This window comes from Populus euphratica, unplaced genomic scaffold (genome assembly GCF_000495115.2).
Source record: "Populus euphratica unplaced genomic scaffold, PopEup_1.0 scaffold22.1, whole genome shotgun sequence".
Lineage (NCBI taxonomy): Eukaryota > Viridiplantae > Streptophyta > Magnoliopsida > Malpighiales > Salicaceae > Populus > Populus euphratica.
Window position 1 is genome coordinate 1,319,735 of NW_011499863.1, and position 26,875 is coordinate 1,346,609.

The 26,875-nt window shown below is 34.1% G+C and overlaps 2 protein-coding genes and 1 pseudogene across 4 annotated transcripts; all 3 read right to left on the reverse strand.

The window, feature by feature from the left end:
• Window positions 1-321: 321 nt before the first annotated feature.
• On the reverse strand, window positions 322-3,671 carry LOC105125428 (uncharacterized). Of its 2 annotated transcripts, none has more exons than XM_011025859.1 (3): window positions 2,162-3,671; window positions 1,810-2,065; window positions 322-1,707 (listed from the first exon to the last, which is right to left on the reverse strand). In XM_011025859.1, exons 1-3 carry the CDS (start codon window positions 3,352-3,354, stop codon window positions 592-594), a joined length of 2,565 nt encoding a protein of 854 aa, XP_011024161.1. In that variant the 5' UTR covers window positions 3,355-3,671; the 3' UTR covers window positions 322-591. The 2 variants fall into 2 exon arrangements, with proteins under 2 accessions (XP_011024161.1, XP_011024160.1); XM_011025858.1 differs by having other exon boundaries at window positions 322-1,710.
• Window positions 3,672-7,917: 4,246 nt separating this feature from the next.
• LOC105125429 (transcription repressor OFP13-like) lies at window positions 7,918-8,877 on the reverse strand (annotated as a pseudogene).
• A 9,621-nt stretch (window positions 8,878-18,498) lies between these two features.
• On the reverse strand, window positions 18,499-26,596 carry LOC105125430 (pentatricopeptide repeat-containing protein At5g04810, chloroplastic-like). 2 transcript variants are annotated; one of them, XM_011025860.1, is made up of 11 exons: window positions 25,676-26,596; window positions 25,160-25,287; window positions 24,582-24,722; window positions 24,112-24,198; window positions 23,841-23,934; window positions 23,442-23,591; window positions 22,383-22,442; window positions 20,922-21,350; window positions 20,031-20,326; window positions 19,724-19,853; window positions 18,499-19,272 (listed from the first exon to the last, which is right to left on the reverse strand). In XM_011025860.1, exons 1-11 carry the CDS (start codon window positions 26,537-26,539, stop codon window positions 18,727-18,729), a joined length of 2,925 nt encoding a protein of 974 aa, XP_011024162.1. In that variant the 5' UTR covers window positions 26,540-26,596; the 3' UTR covers window positions 18,499-18,726. The 2 variants fall into 2 exon arrangements, with proteins under 2 accessions (XP_011024162.1, XP_011024163.1); XM_011025861.1 differs by lacking the exon at window positions 23,841-23,934 and having other exon boundaries at window positions 23,442-23,595.
• Between the last annotated feature and the right edge of the window lie 279 nt (window positions 26,597-26,875).

A 26,875-nucleotide genomic window follows, 5' to 3' on the forward strand; every position in this document is an offset into this window, starting at 1 on the left:
GGTTGTTTCCCATGGAAGATTTTTTTCCTTGTTTCTCTTTCAAAGTAGCCACTCCTTTGCATAACCTTGAAGCTATGAATCTAAGCTTTTGATTTTCGACAAATTTTTTTATTACTAGTTAAGTCTTAGTGTTTTGTCTCTGCGTTTCAAGCTAAAAAAGCATTATTTTTTTACTTGAATCGCAGTTTCACCACAAATGAGCCCTTAATCACCATATATGTTTATCATTACTGGAACTATAAGATCAGTATAAAGGCAATTTAAGATGATATAGAATATAAATTTGCATGGAAGATTGCCTAACTTGGACAAAGAATGAAATCTTGGAGGAAAACCATGATTAGATTTGCAGTATGTAACATCAAGTTAAGAAATAAAAAGACATAAATATACAGCAAAGCCTTACTTAGCTAAGTGCCTAAATCCTGTCAAATCCCTTCTCCATGTAAGATCAGAAAAGAATTTTTCTTTTTCCCCTTTGTTAGTTTAATCTTTCTCTCCCCACATAAATAAAAAAAAAAACCAAAAAAAAAAAGAAGATAAAAGAAAGAAAGGTCCTTCAATATTAAAGATCTAACAGATATACCCCCCCTAACTTAATTCTTGAATTTTGAAAACAACGTGCCTATCCACAGATTCTAAAATCCCATATTCTGCAAGTGAACATTGATCATCTCCATTATCGCCAAAGGAAATATTCAGGTCAAGTGAAAGAACTAGACTTTTCTCCTCCATGACATCCTCATCTTCCTTGTCTTCATGATTGTCACCAGGTTTTTGCCTTCTTGGAGGAGAACATGCTCTGGACACCGAACAGAAGCTTTCACAGCTGAGAATAATAATGGCATCCTTAAGAGGGACTTTTTCACCATCAGGAAGTGTTACATTTCCATTTTCAATTGCTTGCTTGATACCCTTTTGAGAACAGTTGTCAACTTGATCCACATCTTCCATGAAGAATACGCGACGAGGATTTTCATTCAAAGCTAGGCCAAGTCTCTCAAGATAACTGCAACCCAACTCATCTCTTGCCCTCTTGTTTTTGGATTCTTCGATACAATCAGCTCTTGATGAGGAGAAATTACTCAAACCAATCGAGACAAAGTTGCTTTGAGAGCCAAAAATTAGTCTAGCTAGCTCCCTTGCAATCTTTTCTTTGCCTTCAAAATCAACACCTAAGAAAAACAGCCAAGTTTCTGCTTTGTCTTCTATGTGATTCAACTTTCCTTTCCTTTTCCTCATTCCAGACCTGCACTCAAGGATAGTGGTTGCAATTTCAGGAATGATATCCTTCTGCCATGGAACCTTCTTCTCCAAGCCACTACGTAGATTCTTCAAGTTGTAGTCATTGAACTCCTTGAAGCTTTGGACACCCTCCATATCATCCATTGCTTCACTTGAAGAAGCTGAATTTGGACTAGAGTTGGGATTTGACAGAAGGTCGGGTTTGGGATCATTTCTCAAACTGCTTTCATAACCTTCATTGCTGCATTCTGAAATCCAAATCTGGTCCTCCTTTTCAAACTGTTTATGTTCAAAAATCACTGGCCAACTTAGGTGTGTCTGTTGTGAGTCGGTGTTGCGCTCTTGCGAGGAGAATGAATTCGGTGAAGGAGGAGACGAAGCAAATTTGATGGTTTTCTCAGGATAGTAGGACTGTTTGTGGACTGAACCAAAAAGAGAAATCCCTTTATTGCATAGATATTCCTGCTAAACAAGTTCCAAGTGCAAGGAGTGTTAATTTAATTGAAGTACTATTGATGTAGCCAAGATTCATTATAAACTTCGAAGTTTATGTAAAATAAGCACCTGGTCATTGGTTGTATTTCTTTCAGTTTCTTTGCACTGCTGGAGCCATAAGGGCAAGCTTGAATTGCTAGAAATAGTAACGCTAGAAGTGGATTCCTTGTTATGGGTCCTACCTACTAGGCTTTGAGCTTCTTTATTGAAGTTGACAGAGTAATCTGTCCAGCAAGTTGAGTGGTTATCAACTCTAGATTCAAGCAGTGGCCAACTGGACCCATTCAAAGATGCCTTGCTTCTGGATTGATGAGATTGTGAATCACTGAAAGAAAGTAAAGAACAGAAAGATTAGTACTAATGGGGAAACGATAAGCAGATGAGCTTGAAATAGCACTTTAATTAAAATTTAAGAACTTACCTATCGAGTTTGAGACTTAGGTTCAGGCTCCCAACTGGAATTGTTACAGGATTAAGTTCCCACATGGTCTCTAGAGAAGGGTGGCCTGCTTTACACTTCATGTAAGTTTGGAAAGTAGCGATCCCCATAAGCCACAACCTTCCTGTTTCACTGAATCCATGAACTAATCTTTTGAGCTCCATGATTATGTGATCTACAGTGCAGTAGTAGCTTCTCCTTTGCTCACCATAGCTTGACCAAAAATCAGCTATCCATTTGAGATCACCCAGATATAAAACCACCCCAGTGCTTATATAGCTCTTCACAATGCACCTAAGCTCCATTAGCTTCTGTTCAAGTTCCTCTTTGGAAAGACTTCTGAAAGAGAAAAGAGGAAGGTTTTTGAACCTCACAGACCTCAAATCCCCAGAAACTTCCCCTCTCTCAAACTTGTCCTTCACTCCCCTAACTACGCTCTCAGCAGTAGCCAGGCACTCTCCTGTGATGATAGTGTTTCTTTTTTTGCCCACCAATGTGTTTAAGACACTCATTACATCATCATTCCTTACTTGATCAAATGGTTTGCTGTGCATGATTCCAAACTGACTGAAAGGTAGAGATTGAGACACACTAGCGCTAAGAACTTGAGGTTTGATGATTTCTTTGGGCTGACAGCTGACAGTAACAGAACTTTGAGGACAAATCTCCAAAGAAACAGTTTGTTCTACCTTGTTTTTCACTTGAGTACTGGAGAAACCAGCCTCCCTCATGACTCTACTAACACTAGGATCATCTAGGATTGAGATGATGAGCTGTTCTATCTCAATTTTCAAAGCTAAAATGGGCTGTTGCTGGTTTTCGATGGACCCTCGCCGTTGGTGAGCCTGAGCACGCTTAAAGGCCGCAACCAAGGCATTGGAGAGGGAAGGGTATGAGGAGTGAGGGCCTAATAGGGCACTAGAAGTGGACGCAGGGAGGCGATTAAGCGCCACATTGAAGCAGAGCTCTAGAGCTTTGCATTGAAGAGGATGAGAGTAGGATTGAAGGCAAGCCCTTCTGAGAAGACCAGTAGAGGAAGCAAGCATTGTGCTTGCTACATGAAGAGGAGTGACTTGAGCATGGCCTCGCCGCCTAGCAAGACCAACTGCTTGTTTCACTAAACTAACAGCCTCGGGAGTAAGGGCCTGCTGTACACTGCAAATTCCTGCCCTCATATTTCTCTGGTTTTGAATGTTCACTTATGTAATGATACGAAGTTTCAGAAATATCTAACTAGATGAAGGAAAACTAGATGATCGTTCAAAGAGGTTTTGGCTTCATGTGTGGATAACAAGAGAAGTATAGTAGTATATAAGGAATTTCTTAGGTAAACTCTCAGTCAAGCTTCCAATATATATGAAGAAAGCAGCTATCTGCCGGTTTATATTTTGCTTGTGAGGGAAGAGGTGTGGCAAGTGTAGATATTATGGGCTATGGGATTGTGCTTTTCTTGCTAGTGAGGCAAGATTTTAGTCTTTGTATGTGAAAGTGCTTTGCATGTGATATCCAACTTTCTCTTTCTCTCATCATATAAAGGTTAGTGGATTAAAAAAAAAAAAGGTTGGTGTCTCTATATTGTGGGAGCTATAAATTATATCAACATTTTGCAAAGCACTAAGCTTTAAGGACTATGAATGGAATAATCACTTTGTTTTGTTAAATAATATATATATATAATGACTGATGCATTATGTACTATATACGTTATTAAAGGATGGAAGAATAGGCTCAAAAGTAGATAATGAAAAAAGAAAAGGAAAAAAGAGAAAGGGCAAAAAGAAAAGGAAAGGCAAATCCACCAATACCAAGAAGCTGAAGTAAAGAAGAGAGGACTGCCTGTCTGAAGGGAATTGGGAACTGTAGTAGCGCTTTACTTTGCTCTCTTATCAAAGAAGAGGAATAATGCCTTTGATGATTGAGTAATGGATGGCCACAAACTTCTATTTTCCTTGAACAGATTGTATGAAATCTATGTAAAAAACATTCCTTACCCTCCTCCCCGCCCATAAAGTTGGCTTTGATGAGGGCCTTCATTTCAAATCAAGTTCTTGATTTAGACCATGACCCTATAGGAGCCCTTCAATAATTAGCTAATCTCCAATTATCTTCTTTTCTGGGATGCAGGGGTAGTACTGTTGTTACAGTCTCATGCTTATATAATATTGATGTATAGAACATTAATCATACTTGTTGGAATCCCACCTCTCTTCCACGGAATTGGATATGGTCATCACAAAATTCCACTCTATTTTCCACAATATATAGCATTGGAGTACTCGTTTGAGTTTTCCCTGGATCAGGCTTGCACTAGATATCACATTGCACTTCTCTCGAGCTATAGCTCTTTCCCCTGCCAAGCTCCTACCTAGCTAATTGTCACTTGAATAAGAAATCCTTGGCTGACAGAATGTTTCATCTGCATGCAGACTTATAGCTAATAGCATGCTTCTATCAATCCCATGTTCTTGTTGTTGATGCATTGCTTAATTAGTCATCGTAGTTCCTCCTTGAAGCTAGCACTGGATAAAAATGCACATAGGCAGAACCAGAGCTGATGCATGGAAGGCTTTCAACACAGTCTAGGCCTAGCAAGGGTAGCATAGTAGATACAAACAAAATATAATAGTGACTCGAGTTAGACCCCGTCTGTCTGAAACGAAACGGCAAAACGGTCAACTAGTCAAACAAAATTGTCAGGATAAACTCAAACGACAAGCCGGTGACATGTTGGTGACATCGTGAAAAAGTAAAGAAGTTCAACTTACCTCTAAACTAAGAATACTTTTCAGAAACCCCCCTAAAACTCTTATCAAGGGAATGCGGTAAAAAATATATGCAATTCAAGGATTTGACAATAGATTATTCCCCATGATTTAAGTATCTTGATGAGCATGTTTCATTGCCTAAGATTGCATAAAATATCTTTTTTCCGTTTTACATATCTCAAGTATCGGAATAAACATTAAATATTTAAGGGGATTTTAGAAAATAGGGATTAAATTGAGAAGACTCATAAATATCAGGGATGGTGACATAAAAGGTACCACAGATAGTTGATAGGTGGTATCCAGCAAAACCATGTCAGTATCGGGTCCTCTCTGTCTCACAGATTTCAAAACCATAGCTACTGATCTCCAAAATTTATGACTTTTTTGGGTTGTATCTTTTGTGAATTTGTCTGAACTAACATGGGTTTGATTTCTTGGATTGAATTAGTGTCAGAGTTTGTTTCTTTTTATTATTTGTGTGATGAACATGCTCCTGCATTCGATTTTGCTATTTTGACCGTGGGCTTAAAACATTGAATTCCTTACAAAATAGTGGAGGTAAACAAATTGTATGTCCTAAATGGGCTGGAATTGATATGTTTACTGAGCAGATTAAGTTAAAAAAAAAAAAAAGGTTAGAACAACCCAAATATACTTTTTTTATTGGATTATTGAATCGATTAAAAATTAATTAGTTTAATCTATGGACTCGGTTTTATAATGGATCAGCTAGTTATTGCTAGTTGAGCTTGGAATCATGTCCAAGTTATAGACACGGAATATGCTGTGATAATTTTTCTTTGTCTCTCTAGTTGTTTTTTTATCTTTCTTTATCAATTCTTGGACAAGTATGCAGTAGTAATCTGCATCTGCCTGAAATGCATGCTATTGAGTGTCAAATATATCTGCTGATGAATGATGTTTTGGAATGCTTTTTTGTTATGTTCTTCGCGTCTCGTTATCATGTTTCAATTTGTATGGTTCTTGTGTTGCCCTTTAAAAGAAGGGTTTCGGGTATATACACATGAGATTGGCTTGTTTATGTGTTCTTCACTTGCAGTTTAGGGTTGCATGTACACACGATCCAATTGTCTGGTTGCCTATAAACTGTCAGGAATATTGAGCTGTGGAACATGAAGAGACTGAATTGAGAAACTGGGTGTTGCCAGTGGCAGTGATACCTGCATAATTGTGCCTCTGATACGTCCCAGAATTCAAATTTCACAAGTGATGAAGATATATAAGGTGAATTCTTACAAGCAATTTGGCTGCTCACTTGAGATTGTCGTGGATATATCACAAGAGGGATCATAATTTTGGATAAGATATGGTTGCATTGGGGGAATTCTTACATATGTCAGTGAAGGATGCCCAATGCAACAATATCTTCATCAAAATTTAACAAGAGTCTGACGAAGTGCCAGGGAACTTTGCATTAGAGGACAGCGATCTCTGCACTTGATGTTGGCTGTGGAACTCGATGCTTCAATAAGGTGCTTCCTTAAGTGATTTCCATAATGATTATTGATAGGAGTTAAGGAACAACTTGCTTGTGTTGCATAATTTTGTCATTTTAGGCTTGTTAAGATGGTCTGAACTCTGAAGTTGCTTTTACTAGCTTAGGAATTTGGCTTTTCATTGTATTGAAGACACGGGAATTTCTTAGAAGCCTTGTATCCCAGGAAATTTCTATCTAGTGTAACAAAAGAAGGAAAATATTATAGCCTCCCTGGTCTAATCTGAAAAGGGAGTGATGAAATCTGTAGTTTAGACAATCAGAGGAATGCAGCCACATTGATATGTTAAGGTTCTATCATGAGATGTCAGTCATATCATAAGCTGGTGATCTTTAATGACTATGAAGATGGAGGGAGGGAGGGAGGAATTTAGAGATACACAATGATACTTGATTTAATTAAGAGTTGAATCAGCAGATCTGAGGATGCTTACAAGGACCTTAGCTTTACAAAAATGTCTTGGAATTCGCATGAGGCAGATGATACCAGTTCAGCAGTTCTTGCTAAAGTGCAGCAGCTAATCGCTTGTTCTACTTTGTATAAATCTCTACGTTTTCAGAGCTACAGCTTTCAGTGTCTTCAAGTGGACTTTGGATGGTCATGCTGTCAGTCATACAAAGTAGTAGAACTCACGAATCTCGTTTTCTTGTAGTTCTCACTTTGATAATATATAAGGTTGTGTTTGATTAGTGTCTTTAGTAAAAAAGAAGAGGTGAAACATTTGTAAAAGAGACAAAAACGTACTTGATTGTACTTTCAAAACCTAAAATACAAGGAGGCATGTGTCTTCTATCTTCACTGTATCCATTTCTTGTTTATATCATAAGGGATTCTTGTTTATTGAAACAACAGTGGAAAATATTCGATGGGTTCTCCACTTCACTTTGTCCAATCTTATATGGTAACCCAAGATTTGAGAATGCCTTCGCTATGAACAGGGGAAGAGGAAACCATAGAATATATTCGAGACTAGTCTCTTACAAGGACACAGCTTTTTCTTTTTTATCGAAGTCATTTGTATTTCTATCAATTTCCATGACAACTCCTTGCGTTTCAATTTTTTTTTTTACCCTTTTTTGATGAAATAAAAAAAAATGGAGCAACGTAACGTGTGCATTCAAAAAGATGAAAACAACCTCTGACCTTCTATAGAACTTCTTTTTAAATGTTGACATGTGAAAGAGGTATATGAACAAATCTATTAAACGTTCCACTGCAGTTTCATATACTGTTCACATAATGGGTTAAAATCTGGTTGATGATGTCAATGCATTGCGTGTAGGTTTAGCTAGCAGTTCTTGAGGAAATCGATAGCTCGCATTTGCAATGCAGTTTAGCTAATTTCGTAGACTGTTGTATGTTCGGTCAAACACACCATTTTAGGTGGCTTCTTTTAACGGGTCAGATTACCAGAACTCCTCTATTAAAGAAGATCATTCTATCACCCGATGTCTGCATTAAACGTTAGATTAGCCATCTAGATAGTGTAGTCACGGTTCATTTGCAACAATAATCTCACGTTCTTTCAACGATTCTCCTTGAACCTAGCTGGAGATTCACAGGCAGAGAACAAGAGGCAGAGCCTTCAAATTCTAATATTTCTTGCCATTTTCAAGAAGGGGAGAGATTTCATAATCATCATAGTAATTAATGTACACGAAAAGAAGCTCTAATCTCATTTTGTTTTTCTTAGATCCTGCTAATATAAGCAAAACTGGAATCATGAAAGCTAAGACGATACCATCTGTTCTTCTTCATCCATCTCATTACGCCCTTACAATGAACATAGAGGAGATGAAGACGAAGAGGTAGAATCAGAACAAGGAGCAGCCGCAATCCCACAAAGTAGATCGACAAATGCCCCAACTATATACCCATGATTCTTCTTCCCATTGACCTTCAAATACCACCCCAATAACTCCTCTAAACAATCCCAATCTTTAAGTCCATGAGACTCCACCATCTCCTCCATTGACCTTCTAAAATCAACATATGGGTTTTCGGACTCCATTGCTAGCTCTACACTTTCTTTGAATGGAAACCCTCCAGTTTTTGCCTCTTCTAGTATTGAGTTTGTGTCACCAGGCTCAAAAAACAATCTTTCTGATCTCACCCCACGTACAACAACCTCCAATGACTCCCCGTCGTAGTCCTCCGACTCAGCTGAGAAGCTTGTAGTTTCTGACGAGTCAGTGAACCATGACTCTGGTGTTTCAACCCCTTCAGAAGAATCAAAGAAGACTGAGTTTACGGTCTTGATAACATCATCTCCAGCCCTGAAAGAAAGGGTCTTTGGGTGCTTGCATGAAGGCCATTTTTGCCATGTATGCTCTGTTTCTTTGCCCTTGAAGAGTGTTGGTATCTTCATATTTCTTGCTCTCTTGATCTCAAACACTAGAAAGAGATGATCTATAGGCTTTTTGGTTTGCTATTAATGTGATCAGAGGAAGTTGTAAGAGATCTATAGGCTTTTTGGTTTGCTATTAATGCGAAGAGGAGTAGGGGAAGATGAAAAGGAAATGGGACAGGTAGGGCCTGTGATCATGTGAGTATTAAATTCTGAGTTGCATAATTGAACGTGATATTAAATGTCTCCTCACAGCAACTAAACATAACACAGCTTCTTTACGTTCAAAAGCTTCCATTTATATAATAAATGGAGCTCCCGTGAATTGTTTTGTTGATGTTATTCTGTCCCATAATTTTCCTATCCCTTTCATAACCCATCTCTTCCAAGCTCCTGTTAATTTTCTCTCAAAAATATTGTTATAAAACTCGGTTTTGGCATTATAGGTCAACCTAGTTACTAGAGAACATCTCTTCCAGCTCATTATAGAGTCTAGTTAGAGGGTTGTGAAAGAATATATATTTTTTTTTTTAACAAGCTCTTTCTTTAAACTCGAATTGAAAATGACACTTAAACCAATTATTCAAAAAATTAAATAAAATTAATTTAGCTAGACAAATTATGAAGAGAGTTAGATTCTCTTAGCAGACAAAGAGTTTATTTGTAATTATGATGGTGATTATGGTTATAAGTATTTTTTTTTGTTTAGAAATTCATTAAAATAATATATTTTTTATTTTTAAAAATTAATTTTGAACTCAGTAAATCAAAATAATTTGATAACATAAAAAATATTTTTTTATAAAAAATATAATTTTAATTACGTTTGCAAACGCGGCAAAACTAGATGGCATAAAGTCTACTTGAATGAGAAAGCCCTAATTAGGCATGATATATTGCGTAAGTGAGGAAGTAGGCTTGGTTGTTCTTTCGCCGTGAACCACGTGATGGTATCATATACTTTGTCGAGGGACCTGTTTTTAATTATTACAGTAATTGAAAGAGACAAAATACATTAGGAACTTCATTTGGAAAAGGAGAAATGGGATTGAAAAATTAAATGAGGCAAAATTCATGTGACTTCTTTCTTTTTAAAAAAAAAAAAAAACAAAATGAGCGGGTTAATGAGGCACACTATAAATGTGAATAGAGCCGTACCATCGACCGGATCAAAATTGGCTCGCCCGCTAGGGTTACTTAGAAGGCATCCGACTTCTTTTTCATGAAAAGAAAAGGCATGTTGTTGTTTAAACGATAATTATCAGACCTGGCTTGAAATTTAATTCGGAAAAGAACCTTTTTTTGGATTTTTTTTACCAATTTATATGTCATGGGTTAATTTTTTATTTATTAAAATGATATTATGTTGTTCTTTAAAAAATCATGAAGAACATTCATGTAATTAATTTACTGATCAGATAATCACAGAGAGTTTGGTGGTGTCGAAGAAGGATATGTTACCTAGGTATGGAAAGAAAAAAAACCCTTCTTTTGATTTTAAAATTTAACAAGCAACTGCTATTATGTTTTTATTTTTTTTTTAGTTTGCAAGTGATTTGAACGAGGAGAATATGAATTTATGGCATTCGATCATTAGAAAGGATCAGTAGCTTCATTTTACAATTTATGGCATTCTTATGAATACATGGAGTGTTGTGCGTAATGAAATCAGGAAATGAAGTCAGGATTTCAAATTTTTTTAGCCACCTCGTGAATTTGGTGTGGTTTTACTAATTTTAACAAGTTGGGCTGATTTTATGCAAGTTTTACTTGAATTTTTTTAATTTTAAAATTTTTAATTTAATTTCACATGTTTATCTATCTTTAATTTTAAAATTTTTAATTTAATTTCATATGTTTATCTATTTATTATTTATTATGATGTATAAAATCATATAATTTTACTAGTAGAAAACACGTTTTTTTTATAACAGTGGTCCTACGCGGCTTGTAACTGCCATAAGATGAAGAACAAAAGCGAAATAAGAAAAAGCTCACATAGTTTTCTTGTAATCTATATTTTGGGTGAGAAACAACAGTTAGCTATCTTGTCAGTGGGTCGTTAGAGAATCAATGTTCTTTTCTTATCTCTCTTTTTCCCTTTTTCTTTTTTCTTTTCTTGAGAGTTACAGATCTCAATGTTGATGAGGAGCTTTTAGAGAGGAACTTTTCAAGAAATGGGCTTGGATTGAATTTGAATGTTTTTGTACTTGCCACCGTAGTGGTAGAACACCACCCCTAGCAAGGCATATACAGCCCCTAACATTCAAAAAAATAATTTAATTATCAAAATAGTGTAGTTTGGATAAAAAAAATTAAAATAAAAAACAAGGAGTTGAAAGCCAAATTTTACATAGAAAGGTTAACTCCAGTTTTTTTTATCCAATCAATCAAGTTTTTTTCTAAAAAAATAACTTGAATTAGTTCAACAATCATATCATAGTCTTAATTTTGAAAACAATAAATTGTGACATATTTCATTATAGGAGAATCCTTCACAAATATTTACATCCACTTCTCTTTTCTTATAATTTTTTTTTTTTAAAAATCACACTTCTCTTTTCTTATAATTTTTTTTTTAAAAAAACCAATCTCTTCTCGTGCGATTTGAATGGTTCGTGCTGGAATCAGTAGATCATTGGGTTCGCAGTTGTTATTGTGATCAGTTCAGGAGGAGGAGGAGGAGGAGATTGTAGATGAACTGGTTTGTCTCCTATCTACCGATTCATTATTGGCTTTGGGCAGGCATCTATGTGGAAAACACATGCTACGTTGACCCTCATTATTTTATTTTATTTTTAAAAAAAATCGTTTAGTTTGATAATTGAGAAGATTGTGAAACATTGGGTCCTACGTATTTGTGAGATGACGCTGCACGTCGTGCATGATATATTACAAAATGCATTAAGATGGACATCTAATATGGTTACCAGCTAATAATAATTAAAAAAAGAAAGAAAAAAGAAGAATGTAATGCTAATATGTACTCCTTAAATATTTCCCAGAAAAAAATTTTTTATGAGGCAATAAAAATACTAAACATTTTTTTAAAAAAATTCTTAAAATAATCAGGAGTCATTAAATCATAATTAACAATAAGCTTTATTAATTCAATGATTTATATGTTTTTTTTTACTAGTAATGTTTTCCATCGAAAAATGTGAGATATATATCATGTCTATTTTTTTATTTAATAAAAATGTATGACGATTTCAAGAATTTGGTTATGAATTTTTATTTTTTTATATAACGGAGCTTGGGACAAAATGCATTAAGATGGACATCTAATACGGTTACCAGCTAATAACAATTAAAAAAAAAAAGAATGTAATGCTAATATGTACTCCTTAAATATTTCCCAGAAAAAAATTGTTTATGAGGCAATAAAAATACTAACATTTCAAAAACAATTCTTAAAATAATCAGGAGTCATTAAATCATAATTAACAATAAGCTTTATTAATTCAATGATTTATATGTTTTTTTTTACTAGTAATGTTTTCCATCGAAAAGTGTGAGATATATATCATGTTTATTTTTTTATCTAATAAAACTGCATGGCGATTTCAAGAATTTGGTTATGAATTTTTTTTGATAACGGAGCTTGGGAATAATATATATATATATATAACATTAGTGAAAGAAGAACTGTGTTTTTGATTGTCAAATCACTCTGATTTGATGGGAAAAAACACTAGTGTCAATGAAATGCCCTTAGGGGCATTCAAACTATACCTAAATTAAGTATTAGACGAGATCAATTCCTATTAACTTGTGATTAATTTTGTAGCACCAACTTCAAATAGCTCATAATAAATGTTCGGAAAAAAAAAATGAAGCAATTGTATTTCAGGGTTTTCCTCAGAGCACAGTAGCAATTGAAATACAAATGGATGAAGCTAGGCATTAATGGAAAGAAGATGAAGAGTCAATAGGCTATTTTGGTGGAAGTGCAAGAATCAGTAAAATAGTGTTAGAATATATTAACTTAGATTAATTTAAAATACAATTCGAACCAACCACGTACCAAGTTGTCTTTAATATCACTTATTTGAATTGTCTTACATGGAACATGATAACGATCGTGATGCATTATATCCATGCATGGCACTCCTTTTAAACTTTATTATTATGAGATGCAAAAGTGATTAATTAATTAATTGCAATTAATGTTCCAACACCTTCAATTAACGCACTTTTTTAAAATGTGGAATATTGAACTTAATCCTACAATAATTATACATTGTACGCACTCTTGTCCAGATTCAGTTCTGTTCTGTTTGTGTGCCAACTGCCAAGAACACAAGGGATAGGATTTGCTGACAAGAATGTTCTTTTTTTTTCCCCTTCCCCTTCTTTGTTCTTCAACTAGTTTGGTTTTTCAAAACCAAGTGGGATAATTAAAATATCTGAACATGTCTCCGAACCACGACAATCAGTTAAAATATACATTTAAAAAAAAAATTGATTTTAGCATTTTATTTTTTTCATTAAATAATATCCATGCCGTAAAACAGAGAAAAGAGAGATCAACATGTACAGTTTTTTAGGTTGGGAGATTGAAGGAACCAAGTGTGTTGCTGTGTGAGCGTTGATGGGCTCAAGCCCATGATTCAGGCCCTTTATATTGTTTAGAACTCATGAACTAAATAACAAATCTGTGACCCAGTTGAAAGATCTGAGTTAATGATTAACCTAAGATTATATCATTTTAAGTGAAAAGTTGAGATGATGTTAATTTAAGAATTTCTTAATGATTGTATATGAATATGAAAATTAATTGAATTAATATATAGTTATTAAACTTAAATGGGTCTAATAAGTTAAGTTGATAGGCTCTGGACTCGAGCCCAAGCCGTCTTAACAAAATCCCAACTCCAAAACATAACCAGACAGCATGCTAAGTCTTGAGCTTCTTTAAATGGAGAACCGTTCTATGTTATTCAAGGGGATTAGAATTGCTTATACGTACAAAAACTTAGATAGCATATCTTATCTTGACTGAATTTTCATTCGTCTTGTGTGCCAAGAACATAATTCTTAAATTATATGAGGAAGTAAAATGCTCAAATTATGTTTAAAGTACTAAAACATTATTGTATCCATTATCCAAAGTTTTATACATTATTCAATTGAATTCTCTTATCCATATCTATTAGTGTAATTACTGCTTAAAGGGCATGACTTATGCGATAAAATTAAGTATTCATTTTTTGAGAAATCTTCATGTTATTTTATGAAAAACTGGTAGAGATTTTTCCAATTGAGGAGCTCTAGATAAACAAGAGATGTGATTGAGAAGATTCTTATACGAAACCAGAATCAATAAGATGGGACTAATTAAAGGTTTACTAAAATCATATATTTTATATTAGTGCAGGTCCTTCTTTTAAAACAAATATGGATTATACTAATATAGCTTTGGATATAGTTTTTTTTTCCGTGAGAACATGTCTAATTAATTTGGTAACTTGTTAATGAGAATAATTATACTTTATAATCTTCTACCACACAAGCTTTTAAGGGGATGTCTAGGAGTATGATTTTGATTGTCTTTTAAAATATTTTTTATATCAAAATAGAGGGGATGTCTAGGAGTATGATTTTGATTGCCTTTTAAAATATTTTTTATATCAAAATGTATCAAAATGATATCTTTTTTATTTTTTAAAAATTATTTTTTGATCCAAAATTTTTTTATTTTTTAAAAATTATTTTTCGATTCAAAATATAAAAAAATTTAAAATTTTTAAAATACAAATTGGTCTGCATTTTCAAATACTCTTTAAAACTTCAACTGCTAATATTATTTATACTCAACTTATCACATCTTCTCTTTTAATTTTTACTTGAAATAATATAAAATTTTATGATAAATTCGAGTTAATTTAAAAAATACTGGACTGAACTCTAACCTAGGTTAAATCTTGGGCTAAGTAGAATTATGCTTACCATGAATAAATGGTGTGATATTTCCTTGCTACAACAGTTTAATTATAATTTGAGGAATTCTAATATATACTTAAATTTTAAGGTGGTGGATGGGTATTTTTTAATCACATCCAAAAAGAGTAGAATTAATTTCAGATTTTGGATATACAAAAACTAATCTAAGAACACCAACTAGCCATAAAAACTAATGCTAATCATTCACACTTTTGGAAGAACACAAAGGATTCTTAATTATTATTATTATCTCCTCTTATAGGAAATATGGAGAGCACAACAACGCAGGCTCAAAACCCCACCCACCCCAAAGCTGCAAAAAAACAAAAGATGGCACGATGCCTCCCCCACTACAAAACCCAACTCAAAAGCATGGCCAGATAGCATGCATGTATACACTAACACCTCCTTGGCTTCTTTGCTGGCCTGTGACGAAACACATCAACCAAAACGGTTCTCTTGCATTTTGGACATTTGGGATCTACCTCAGAAACCATGACATAAATGAGGCAACGTGCACAGCCCATCAAAACCAGTGAAGGTACCTTGGTTATGTCGGTTCTGTTCATTGAGTTCATGTCTATTATCATACAAGAACGTTGGCTTGATGAGATCCCAACTTGTTTTGATGCTTCGTCCTGTTGGTGCTGCAATCCTGGCAGTGAGAGCCTGAGGCTCAAATCAATACCTGGACTCTCTCCTTCTTGTGCCATTATGGGAAAGCATCTTCCATTTCTTTCCTTCTCCTCAAATCTCATTCCGATCTTCAAATAAATAAATAAGATCAGAATCGATATATATAATGCATCACCCTTAATCCTTTATTTATGTTTTTTTTTTTGCGCCGCGATTCAAATAAAAAACAATCGGAACAATTTTTTTTATTTTAAAAAACAATCAAAACAATTTTTTTTATTTTGAAACACGTAAACAAACACGCTCCAAATAGAAAAATAAAACTTCTTCTCCGGATAAGAATTAATTAAACTGGAGAATAAGAAAAGGAAAGTGCAAAAAAATTAGCAATAATAAAAATCAGTTCATAAAATTAAGAAAACACCATGCTGCTTTACCTCCTTGTGGAAAAAGTCATGCCATTCGAAACAAGGTCGAGAAGGTGGAGCTGGTTCTAACATTGGATAATTAAGATCAAGAGATTTATGAGATTCTTGACGAAATTGATTTATGAGTGATCCGATGTTATCATTGCCACGACCACCCTTCTTGGTCACACCATTTTTGTCTTCATTTCGGCAAGCATGCCATAAACTTTGTGGTTTATGGTTATGTGAGATCATTGTAAATTCTGATGACCTGATAGCAAAGAAGCAAGCATATTTATACAGGGTTAGAGGACATGGTTTTAGAGTACACTGACTTGTATGGTTGTAAAGCTTCTTTCCTTTCTTTTTTTCACAAAGGTTGTAATGGTTCTAGGTAATAGCTAATGGACAAAATGTAATGAAACGGATGACAAATTCATGTTAATTTTCATGAGGGAATTTTGCAAGATTTAGCATACTTTGATGTTATGGTAAGGAAGAACTCATAATTAGTAGCAAACCCAATTTCATGCTTGTATTAAAAAAAATATATATATTGAATTTTCAAGTACGTGAGGTTCGTTTAATATATTGAATTTTCAAGTACGTGAGGTTTGTTTAAAAAAAAAAAAAAAAAATTAGATTCAATTTTTGAAGTGGAAATTCATGAAGCTCTAATTAAAGCATGGGAAAATGAGACAAAAATACAGAAAAGAAATCAAAGTTGTTGAACTGTATTTTAACAAATGTAAAAAAGAATCATATATGCAGATTATTGCAATGCAATCGATCCGTTTTAATAAAGACAGAGTGGAAACATTGAATAGCCGTTGTAATTTAGAAAACAAACAACAGATAATAAATACCCCCTTGTGTAAATGGCTATCATATATTATAGCATTATTAATGCTATCATTAATTAATAAACAAGAATATCCATAATTATATCTCAATTAATTATTGCTTCTCGGGGTTTATATATATATATCTTTTTTATTTTCATCCAAAATCTTTGATTTGTTTCAGTCAAGCCTGGTATATTTCATTTTCATTCCACTTTTGTAAATCTCAGTTTTGTATCTAAAGGTAATGAAATACTTTACTATAACCAAAAGGTAAGAATAAACAAAAATAATTTTAAATTAATTAATTAAAAGAAGATATGATATGTGCTTCACTACAGATTAAATATTTTTATTTTTTAAAAAAAATTATTTATGCAATTTTTTTCAATATATTTTGATAGTTCAAAAAATACGACAAATCAAAAAATTTATGTGCACATGTAATTAAATAAACTAGGAATTATGTATGTTAATAAATTAATAAAAAATCATTAATGATATCTAAAAAATAAAATACTAAATTGATTGAATAAAATAAGAATAGAAAAATAACAAATAAGACTATATATATTAAGAATATCATCTAAAAATAAATATTTTTTATTTTCAAAAACATAATTTATCTATATAAAAGATAAAAATAAAACCATAGATGAATAAAAAAAATTAGTTCAAAAATTAAATACATAACAAAAAAATCAATACTTTTTAAAAGGATCTCCCGAACAAAATAAAACAAGGGTGATTTATTTTTTTTAATTTTTTAACCAAGTACATTACTTTATTTCTTTTTAATTGTATTCTTTAAAGATATAATTTCATAGCAACCATAGTTATCAAAGCGGGTCTAGGAGTTGATCTAGCTAAAGGGTCAGGTCCCGAGTTATAAAGGTTGACTCGAGTCAACTCAGAAAAATTAGAAAAATATATATTTAATGTTTTAATATTTTTATGAAAAAATTAAAAAATAATTTATATAAATATAAGCTATATATTTTGTAAACAATTAAGTTTAAAAGATTATTTTAAAATATTTATTATCCTACATTGAAAAGATATTATCTTGTTTTTCTAAGTTGAAGTATTTAAATAAAAAAATATCTCACATTAAAAGAATATAAAGTTTAGATAATAAAAGGACTTCAAATTCCACAATACAAAAATAAAATATTATTTTAGTATTTATATAGTAAACTTTGAAATGAGTTAATAAACAATTAAAAAATATAAAAAAAATCTCTATCAAGTTTTTCCCAATTCACTTGAGTTATAAGTTGACTTGGCAAGCTGACCAGTTTACTTCATACTAGTTACAGGTCTAGATTTTAAATGAAACAAACTCGGTCAATACTATTAAGTCCTGCTAAACAACAGGACCCAACAATATTAGATTTGGCCGCCAAGTCAGACCCAACAGCTTTTAGCATAAACAATTAAAAAAATAAAAACCTCTTAACAACACTTTTTGATTTAAAAAACAACAAAGACAACGCTTTACAATGCTACAATATTGTTTATAATACAAACATTCTATATCTAAAATATAGTCCATAGTGTAATAAATTTATATCCACAATAATAAACATATAATATTTTGCTCACCCTTTTAAAGTATAATATAATATGATAAAAAGAAAAAAAGGAAAAAACTGCATTAACACTATCTAACAGTTATTTGATAGCCCAAGAATAAAATTAAGCTAAGCAATTATGATATATATATATATATATAAAGGGATGGGAGCTCGAGTACGGGACAATCTTGACATCACCTAGAGTGTGAATATTTGCACATATTTAAAGATGCTATTTGATGACAACATCAAAGAAATAGAGGGATATAACAACTGAGAGGGATAAGAACAGTGAAGGTTTTAATGAAAAGATTTTTTTATATATATAAAAAAGGTTAAATTAATTTGAATCTTGATTTTCATTCAACTATAATATTAATGAAGGCAAAGATAATGTTGCTCAGTGAGAATTGAAGCTGGTAGAATTTAAAAATTTCTTGAGAAACTAACCCTCTCGAGTTTTTATCATATTGGTTTCAAGCTTTGACTCCAGACTCCTAACCTGGTTTAGACCCGGAGTCTTCGGTTAAAACCCTTGCTGTCATGATGATCATCATCCTCATCATCGCTATCTCCATCATTCACACCAGCCAAAAACATGTCATTATCACCATGAATGCTGGGTTCATCATTGATATCTGATTCGTGGTTTGCCTCGAGAGAATGATGTGCGTTCCAATCAGGAGGGAAGGTCTTCTGCAAGGTCTGTGTAAGCTCTCCACCTATTCTTTCAATCTTGCGTAAACACTTGGACCAGTAAACTGCAGTCCCCATATCTACGGTCAACTCAAACTCTATCATCTCTATACAAATGGACAGTATCCCCGAGTAAATGTATGCTTCAGCAACAGTAGCCCTTGACAGCAATGATGTCATTAAGCAATGGTACACAGCTTTATCAGGCTTTAATCCGGCTAACTTCAACTCTTCGAAGCAGCTCAAAGCCTTTTCTGGAAGAGAAGCATTTGCCCACCCATGAATCAACGTGGTGTAGGTTTTCACATTCGGCTTCACCCCTGCAGCTTCCATTTCTTCCATTGTTTTTGTTGCTCTCTGGAAAATATGGATTATTCAAATCATATGACGAATGCCACAGGGGAGAAAAAACTCATCCTATTATGCATTAAAAGGAAAAGATGCACTAACTTATAATTAATGCCTTCGAGAAAACTGAAACAAAACTTCCGATGACAAGTAGTTTACACATATTGCCGTCAAAATTGTTCTGATAACTAGAAATAAAAAAATCCATCCTATAATCCATACCCAAGTAAGAAATGAAGCACTGATTTGCTGAATTAACACCTAAAGAAAAAAAGATGAAATTATTTTCACCTGCAGATGAAATCCTATGAACTCATGTTAATTAGGTTCTCTGTGCAAGAGCTACAGAAATTTAGAATGAAATGCTTGTTATCACCATTCAAGTTCAGAATGCATTCAGTGTGCTCTTTACTAGCTAAGTAAAAAACAAACTGACTAATGACTGATCAGCAAAGCATACCAGCATATCTCCAGCCTTGCAACAAGCATTTATAAACGATGTATAGGTATGAATATCAGGTTGAACCCCTTCTTGCTTCATTTGTTGCATAAGGTCAGCAGCCTCCCAAACATCACCTCTTCGAGCCCATCTACATCAGGAAACAATTGAATCAAGTTATTGGAAATACATGTGGACAACATATCTGACCGGAACAAGTAGGGGGAGATTAGAGGAGTTTCTGAGAATACATTAATTTCAATAATATTAAAGAGGTTAGAACTCTTCTCAGAACACAAATTTTAGAGTAATAGACAATAATCCATACCCATCAATTAATATGTTATAGACAAAGGTGTTTCTTGGAATATTTTGAGCACTCATCTCTCTTGTAACTGCTAAAGCACTTTGCATCCTGCCTGACTTGCAACATGCCTTGAGCAGTGCCTCGTATGTAAATACATCAAGCTGTAGTCCTTCATTTCTCATTTTGGTAAAATACTCGAAGGCCTTTCCAGTATCACCTAATGCTGCATAACCATGCATGATTGTTGTGTACGTGTGTTCATCTGGACTTACACCTGCCAGTGCCATCTCATCCAATATTTCAACAGCCTTCTCCATCTATAAGATACACAAGATAAATATAGTTGCGTCAAAAAAGAGAACATTACTGAATATAGGCTTCTAGAGAAGACAACATTCACCAAAGGAAAAAACATAATTCAATTTTCAAAACTGCTGATATTATTCCACATATACCAAAATGGAACTTCACTAAGCATCTCAAGAAGTGACTTAAGTCGATCAAATAACTGAAGGATATGATGGGAACAATGTTTCACAAAACAGGAAGAGAGGTTAAATTTTTCCACCAAATATATGGGGGTGTAAGAGTCTTAATAACTCCCACAAATAGATATAGTAAATTACTCATCACAATGCTGTTCATGCAAGCAGACTTTCGAGATTTTCTATGTACCCTGAAGGTGAAGGACACATATTTAGGAAGTCTTTCAGACACTTCAGCAATGCTATAGACAACCGCTCCTTTCCTAACAAATCCAACAATGTTGAAAGAAGTCCGTGCTAAATTAGTTATACAGCACACACCATGACATCAACAAAAAAGTTCTTTTCACTACCTAGTCTATTTGTCAAAGTTGGAATCTGGTCTGACCAGGTTCCAACACTACATTACATCATATGCATAGTTTACCTTACGCTTCTCAACAAGGCCAAGAACCAAAGCATTGAAGGTATGCACAGTTGGGATGCACCCACTCCGCCTCATCATATCAAAAATTTCTAGGGCCCTCCTCATTTCTCCAGCTCTTGCAAATCCATGTATAATGGGCATAAATGTGTGTGAAGTAGGCCTACATCTTTCCTTCTGCATTTCCTTCACCATATGGATGGCACGATCCATATTTCCCATTCCACAGAACGCTTTGATGATGTTATTATAGAGGACAACATCAGGTTTCAAACCATCTTTGATAACATCTTCGAAAACTGCAAATGCATTGGTCCAATCTTTTAGCTTCAAGAACCCGTTGATCAACATGGAATATGTCTTCATGTTATGCTTTATGCCAACAGATTTCATCATTTTGCTAACCTCCAGGGCTTTATAAACTTTACCAATCTGAAAAGGAGGTTTGGATGTGATGTTTGATCGTCAATTAAACAGAAGACTAGAGATACCAACTTAACTACAAAGCACGAGTGAGGAGCAACTATACATGTAACAAAATACAGAACTCAAGCAGCAAAATTCAATGAATAATATTGAAGAAGAAGACACACTGTACTTTCATAAAGCACAAGGATTAAGAAAGTTTGAACAGCAGAGCACAACAAAACATGAATGGTCAAAATCCTCAACTAAGAAAACTCTGCTAGCGTCCCTCTTCTAAAATTCTCAGCCTTCTCTCAATCTTTCTTAACCTCAAATTAGCTTGCAGGAAGGACACCTGATGTCAAACTTTCAGAAGATTCCAATTCAATTGAACTCGATTGCAGCCTTCTTAGCACTAAAGTCATAAGCCGTCACAACAAACAAATTCCCCTGCATCCTCCTTCATGATCGCTCTTCTAGTATATTCAGAAAAGAAAAATTATGGTGCTGGAAGACCACCTGATGCCCAACTCTATGAGAGCATTTAGACATTCAAATGGACTGGACCCCAGCTTTCTTGGCACTGAATCCATAAGCTCTGTCAACAAACAAATTCACCTGCAATCCTCCAACATGATCATCTTTCTAGTCCACTCAGAAAACTGTCTCCATGTCCCACTCTTTCAGGACACAACTCCAAGAGAAGGTCAAAACAAATGAATGCAGACATCTAAAAGATCTCTTTTATGACTTACCACAGCTTTTTACTTTCCATGGACTCAAATATCTGAGTTCATTCTTCCAATTTATGTTTTTTTTATATTATCCTTTGTGCAATGAATTATAAATCAATTTGATTTGAGCAATGACATACTTAGCTCCACCCAGTTTTGTCCAGAATGTTTATATGGTACTATCTTGAGTTAGGGCTTCCCTTTCCTTAAATTCCAAGCATTTTGGTGTCAGATTGCTTCAATAGGCTTATGTGCGAGGGAGCTTCAAAATAGAATAAAGATGCAAAAATTTTAGAGCAGAAAGGTGAAACGACAAAAGGCTTACCTTGGTATACATATTGATGAGACATCCGTAACTGATCACTGAAGGAGCAAATCCACATTCCTACAGCATGCATATAGCAATTTAGTATGACGGGACTATAAATAAGATATGAATTATAGCACAATTCATGTAATTCTTCATGGAAGAGTATTAAAGGAAAAGGTGAAGCTTTGCAATTACATGTTATCAAACATTATTTAAACATCAACCACTGATCAGGCATTAACCCTATATGGATTTTGCTACTTCCTGGATTGTGTCCTCTGACACCTTTACTTGACACCCACACGCGTGCGCACGAGCGCGCACATAATTAAAGCAGTCTTCAACAAGGTATTTTGCCAGAAATTTGACCTAAGTTCAATTTCTTGCTTCAATAGGTAGTCAACAGAATCTTAAAAGTTGACACTCCTTTGCAATTTCCTCAGGCCAGTCCATACAAGCATACATGCACAAGTATGTACACATATCTAAACATTTGTGAAGTGTTCCATATTCTCACTAATCAAACCATGGAACAAAGGAAGACTTGATGCTTTACTTTCACAAAAATGTTTTTCCACTATCATTTATTTGTTGCTCTCTTGGTAACAAAGTTCACATCTTATTAAACCTTTCACGTGCATCTTAAAGACACTTGTAAAGGAGAGCCCACTGAAGAATTTGCACGACACGTAGTATAGCAAACAAAACTTGATCAGAAAACATTAAGCCCAATGCAGACTAAGAATTTTAGATTATTCAACATTTCAAACTTCCAGCATGAATCATGAAGAAAACTGCTTATTAAGTTATACACAAGCTAGATTTATCTGAAAATTATAGAATTTTCATTACATATAGAGGTGCTTAACAACTAGATAATAGATTCTTTCTAAGAAGTTTTTTAACACTTTTTACATGAAACAGTTGCAAAACTTGACAAATATGCTTTGCGGATCAATGAAGCTAAAAGACACAGAACATATCTCCAACGGAAATAAAACTTACAAAACTGAAGCACACAAATGATCACTTCACAGGATAAACTCTATGACATCATCATCATCATCTTGTTACCTTAAGCCTTTCAAATACAATAAGACATTTTTCTTCATTTCTAATCATAGTGTAACCATCCATCATGGTATGATATATGTCAAGAGGTGCATCTATATCTTCTTCTTCCATCTCTCTCACCAGAGCTTCAGCTCGATCCATATTGCATGCCTGACTGTAATTAATAGATGAGGAGTGAAGCTATTATGAATTTATGTAAGCAACTCATAAACTTGGAAAAGATTTAACAGAAAGTGTAAAGTATAATGTGTAGACAAAAGATGACAGATACAAATTTTAGCATGCAACCTGGTTCAATAAGCATATCCTCCAAGGATCCATTCAACACATACCAAAGGCCTTTGCCCACAAATGATGCAACTGACAATGGGTCCTTATATGGTCCTATATGGTCCTAACCTTCAATAATTTAATAAAGTTGGCACCCCAAAGACTTGGACCCCAATAATTGCACTTGGGAGTGGGAGACTTGACAAATTCACCAACAATAGCCCTAAAATTATTAATGGTTATATGAGCACATATATATAGAGTAAAAGCAGACTTAAAAAGCTAGAACATATGTATTTGACCTCATATTTATAGCCATGGAACTCGTTAGCATATTTATAAGTATAAATATAACAATAAGAAAATTAACATAGACTTGAATTTGAAACTTAATACTGACCAATAAGCGTATATAATGTTCCCATAAATGTATGCATTCAAATTCGTATGCCTCTCTTTGGCCTTCTTAAACCAGCTATCTGCAGCTCTTCAAAATCAACTTTTTAAGTTATTATTAGAACAGAGAGGAACTTCTGAAACAAAAACCAAAGTTGCAATTTTTTGCTATATAGAAAGTAAAGACAGGAACGAGTTACAATGCTGAAGTTTAAAGCATATTCATCAAAGCTTTTATATGTTGATCAACCCATAAAAAACTACAAATAATTTAGTTCAAAGAATAAACCACTACGTGAATAAGAAATAAAAACACAAAAAAAAGCTTAAAAAAAGTTAAGAGAGAGAGAGAGAGAGGCTTCAAAACTGGCAGATATATTACTCTGGCATATAAAAGGATACTTTCCAAGAGCAAAGTTAATGAAACAGATACATTCCTCAAGAAAAAATGTACTAAAGGTAATATTTACTTACTCAGCATTGCCGATTTTGGCAAATCCTCCGATAACTATGCTATAAGTCACCAGACTCATTTCAATGCCCTCTTCATTCATTTTCCTAACACAAGACAGTGCTCCTTCCATGTCTCTACCAACTGCATAAGCGTGAATAAGGCTGCATGAAATAAATAACTTTAATGCCAAAAGAAGAAAATTAAAGTACATAACTATTATCCTCAAAAAATATGAGGAACCAAGTTCCTGTTAATTGAACATAGTTTACACTTGGGAAGCAGTCTTTAACAGACATTGCCAATTTACCAGAAAAATGAATAACAACATGAATGAAAAATAAACACATAAATAATGTACAATATTCAAAGCTGAGAGTCCTACAATCTTGTTTGAATAACTCAGAGTGAAATCTTCCTCGGAATGTTTGCTTCCTAAAATATAATTTGCATCCAGACACATTGTTCACATAATATGTATGTATCCAATACAATTTGGATGGGTGACCAGTATTTCAACAGATGAAGAAGCTCATGAAGAAGTTAATTCAACTTAAATCATACAGAAGCAATACTAAAGATGTTTTATCAGAAATTTTACCTCGTATAGACATGTGAGCTGGGATCCATTCCCCTTGCTCGCATGCTCTCAAAAGTTTGTCGTGCACGATGCATATCCCCTCGCCTTGCATAGTAACCCCCCATTAATCCAAAATCCCTTCTAGAAGGCTAGTAAAATGATGTGAAAAAAAGAGGAAACAAACATTATAAATGACCAAGTAAAAGCTATTATAACTTTCTTAAATATAAAAGGTCACGCATGATATGATTATGCAACATTTTCCATCATTATAGAAGTCATATGCATTATGAATTAAGCCATTAAGCATGAATCATTCCCTTAAAAGTTAATGTTTCTCCACTTAGACCATGGTTACTATAATCTGCACAAGTCATTGTTATAAATGTGTTGTCAAACAAAGAATAATCAGGGAATCCATCGCTTCCTACTCTTTGAAGACATAATTCTTATAGGTCACACATTTTCTCTGCTTAATCAACTTTATAAAAAAAAAAAATACCAGTCTAACAAAGAAGAATGTCTGGCACTTTTTACCTTCTTAATCCTTTCGAAAGCACTAACACCTGCCTGCCAATTCTCCGGTTGCGTGTCTAAAACCTTCCGAAAAGCCTTCGTAGACCCTTCTCCTTCTTCATGCCATTTAGGCCTATAATCTTTTCCATCCTCTCCATAAACCCAATTCTTTCTCTCCTCTGCTTTCGCTTTCAATCTTCTCCCATCATCCAATTTCACAGTCAAAACCCTCCCATGAAACTCCATTCCATCAAATTCCTCAGCTTTCATTGCAGACTTCCCTGCTTTTGGACCATCATAGATAATAAACCCAAACCCCGCATTCCTTTCAGTCTCATTATGACTCTGGATCAAAATTACATTCTTTATAGGCCCGAATTGACGGAAGAATTCAGAAAGTTCATGTTTTTTTATCCAGTTTGGTAAATTTCCTATAAAGATCTTCCCATTTTGGTAGAATTCAATTCTGGGGGCTTCATTTTCTATCTTTTGAGTCTTTTCTGGGGTTTGAAGTATTTCTATTGGCGGCGGCGGCGGTGATGGAGGAGGAGGGGGCGAGAGTTTGCTGGAGAGGCGGAGTTTGGTGGAGAGAGAAAGAGGGTTGGTGGTGGTGGTGCTTGTTACTGAGGGTTTGGAGGGGTTGAGGAGGGTTTTGAGAGGGTTCTTGAGGAATTGAGGGGGGGTTGGGTTTTGGGTCGAGGTGGTGGATGGTGTTGGAGTGAGTGATTTGGGACGGCGAATAGAGGAAGAATTGGTGGGTTCTGGTGGTGGTGGAGGTGTTGGTTTGAGGGAGAAAGAAATAGTTGTGGTCGCGATGGAGGAGGAGAAGGAAGTGGGAGAATGAGGGAAGCGTGGGGTGGTGGAGAGTGGCGAAATATCCATCATCTGTTTAATGTTGAGACTGAGGAAATGGAGGGTAGCAGTGGTAGTTTTTGAAACTTTGGGCACATCGCCTTAATTGGCCTGTTTGTATTTGTATTTTAAAATAGTTTTTAAAAAAATTAAATATATTTTATTTTATTTGTTTTAAATTGATATTTTTTTATAATTTTAGATAATTTTAATGTATTGGTATTAAAATTTATTTAAAAAATAAAAAATATTATTTTGATATATTTTTAAATAAATAATATTTTAAAAAACAAGTAAATATGTTAGAAACTCCAAAATATATATATAGAATAGAGTATTTAATTATTGTTTCCAGATAAAAAAATATTT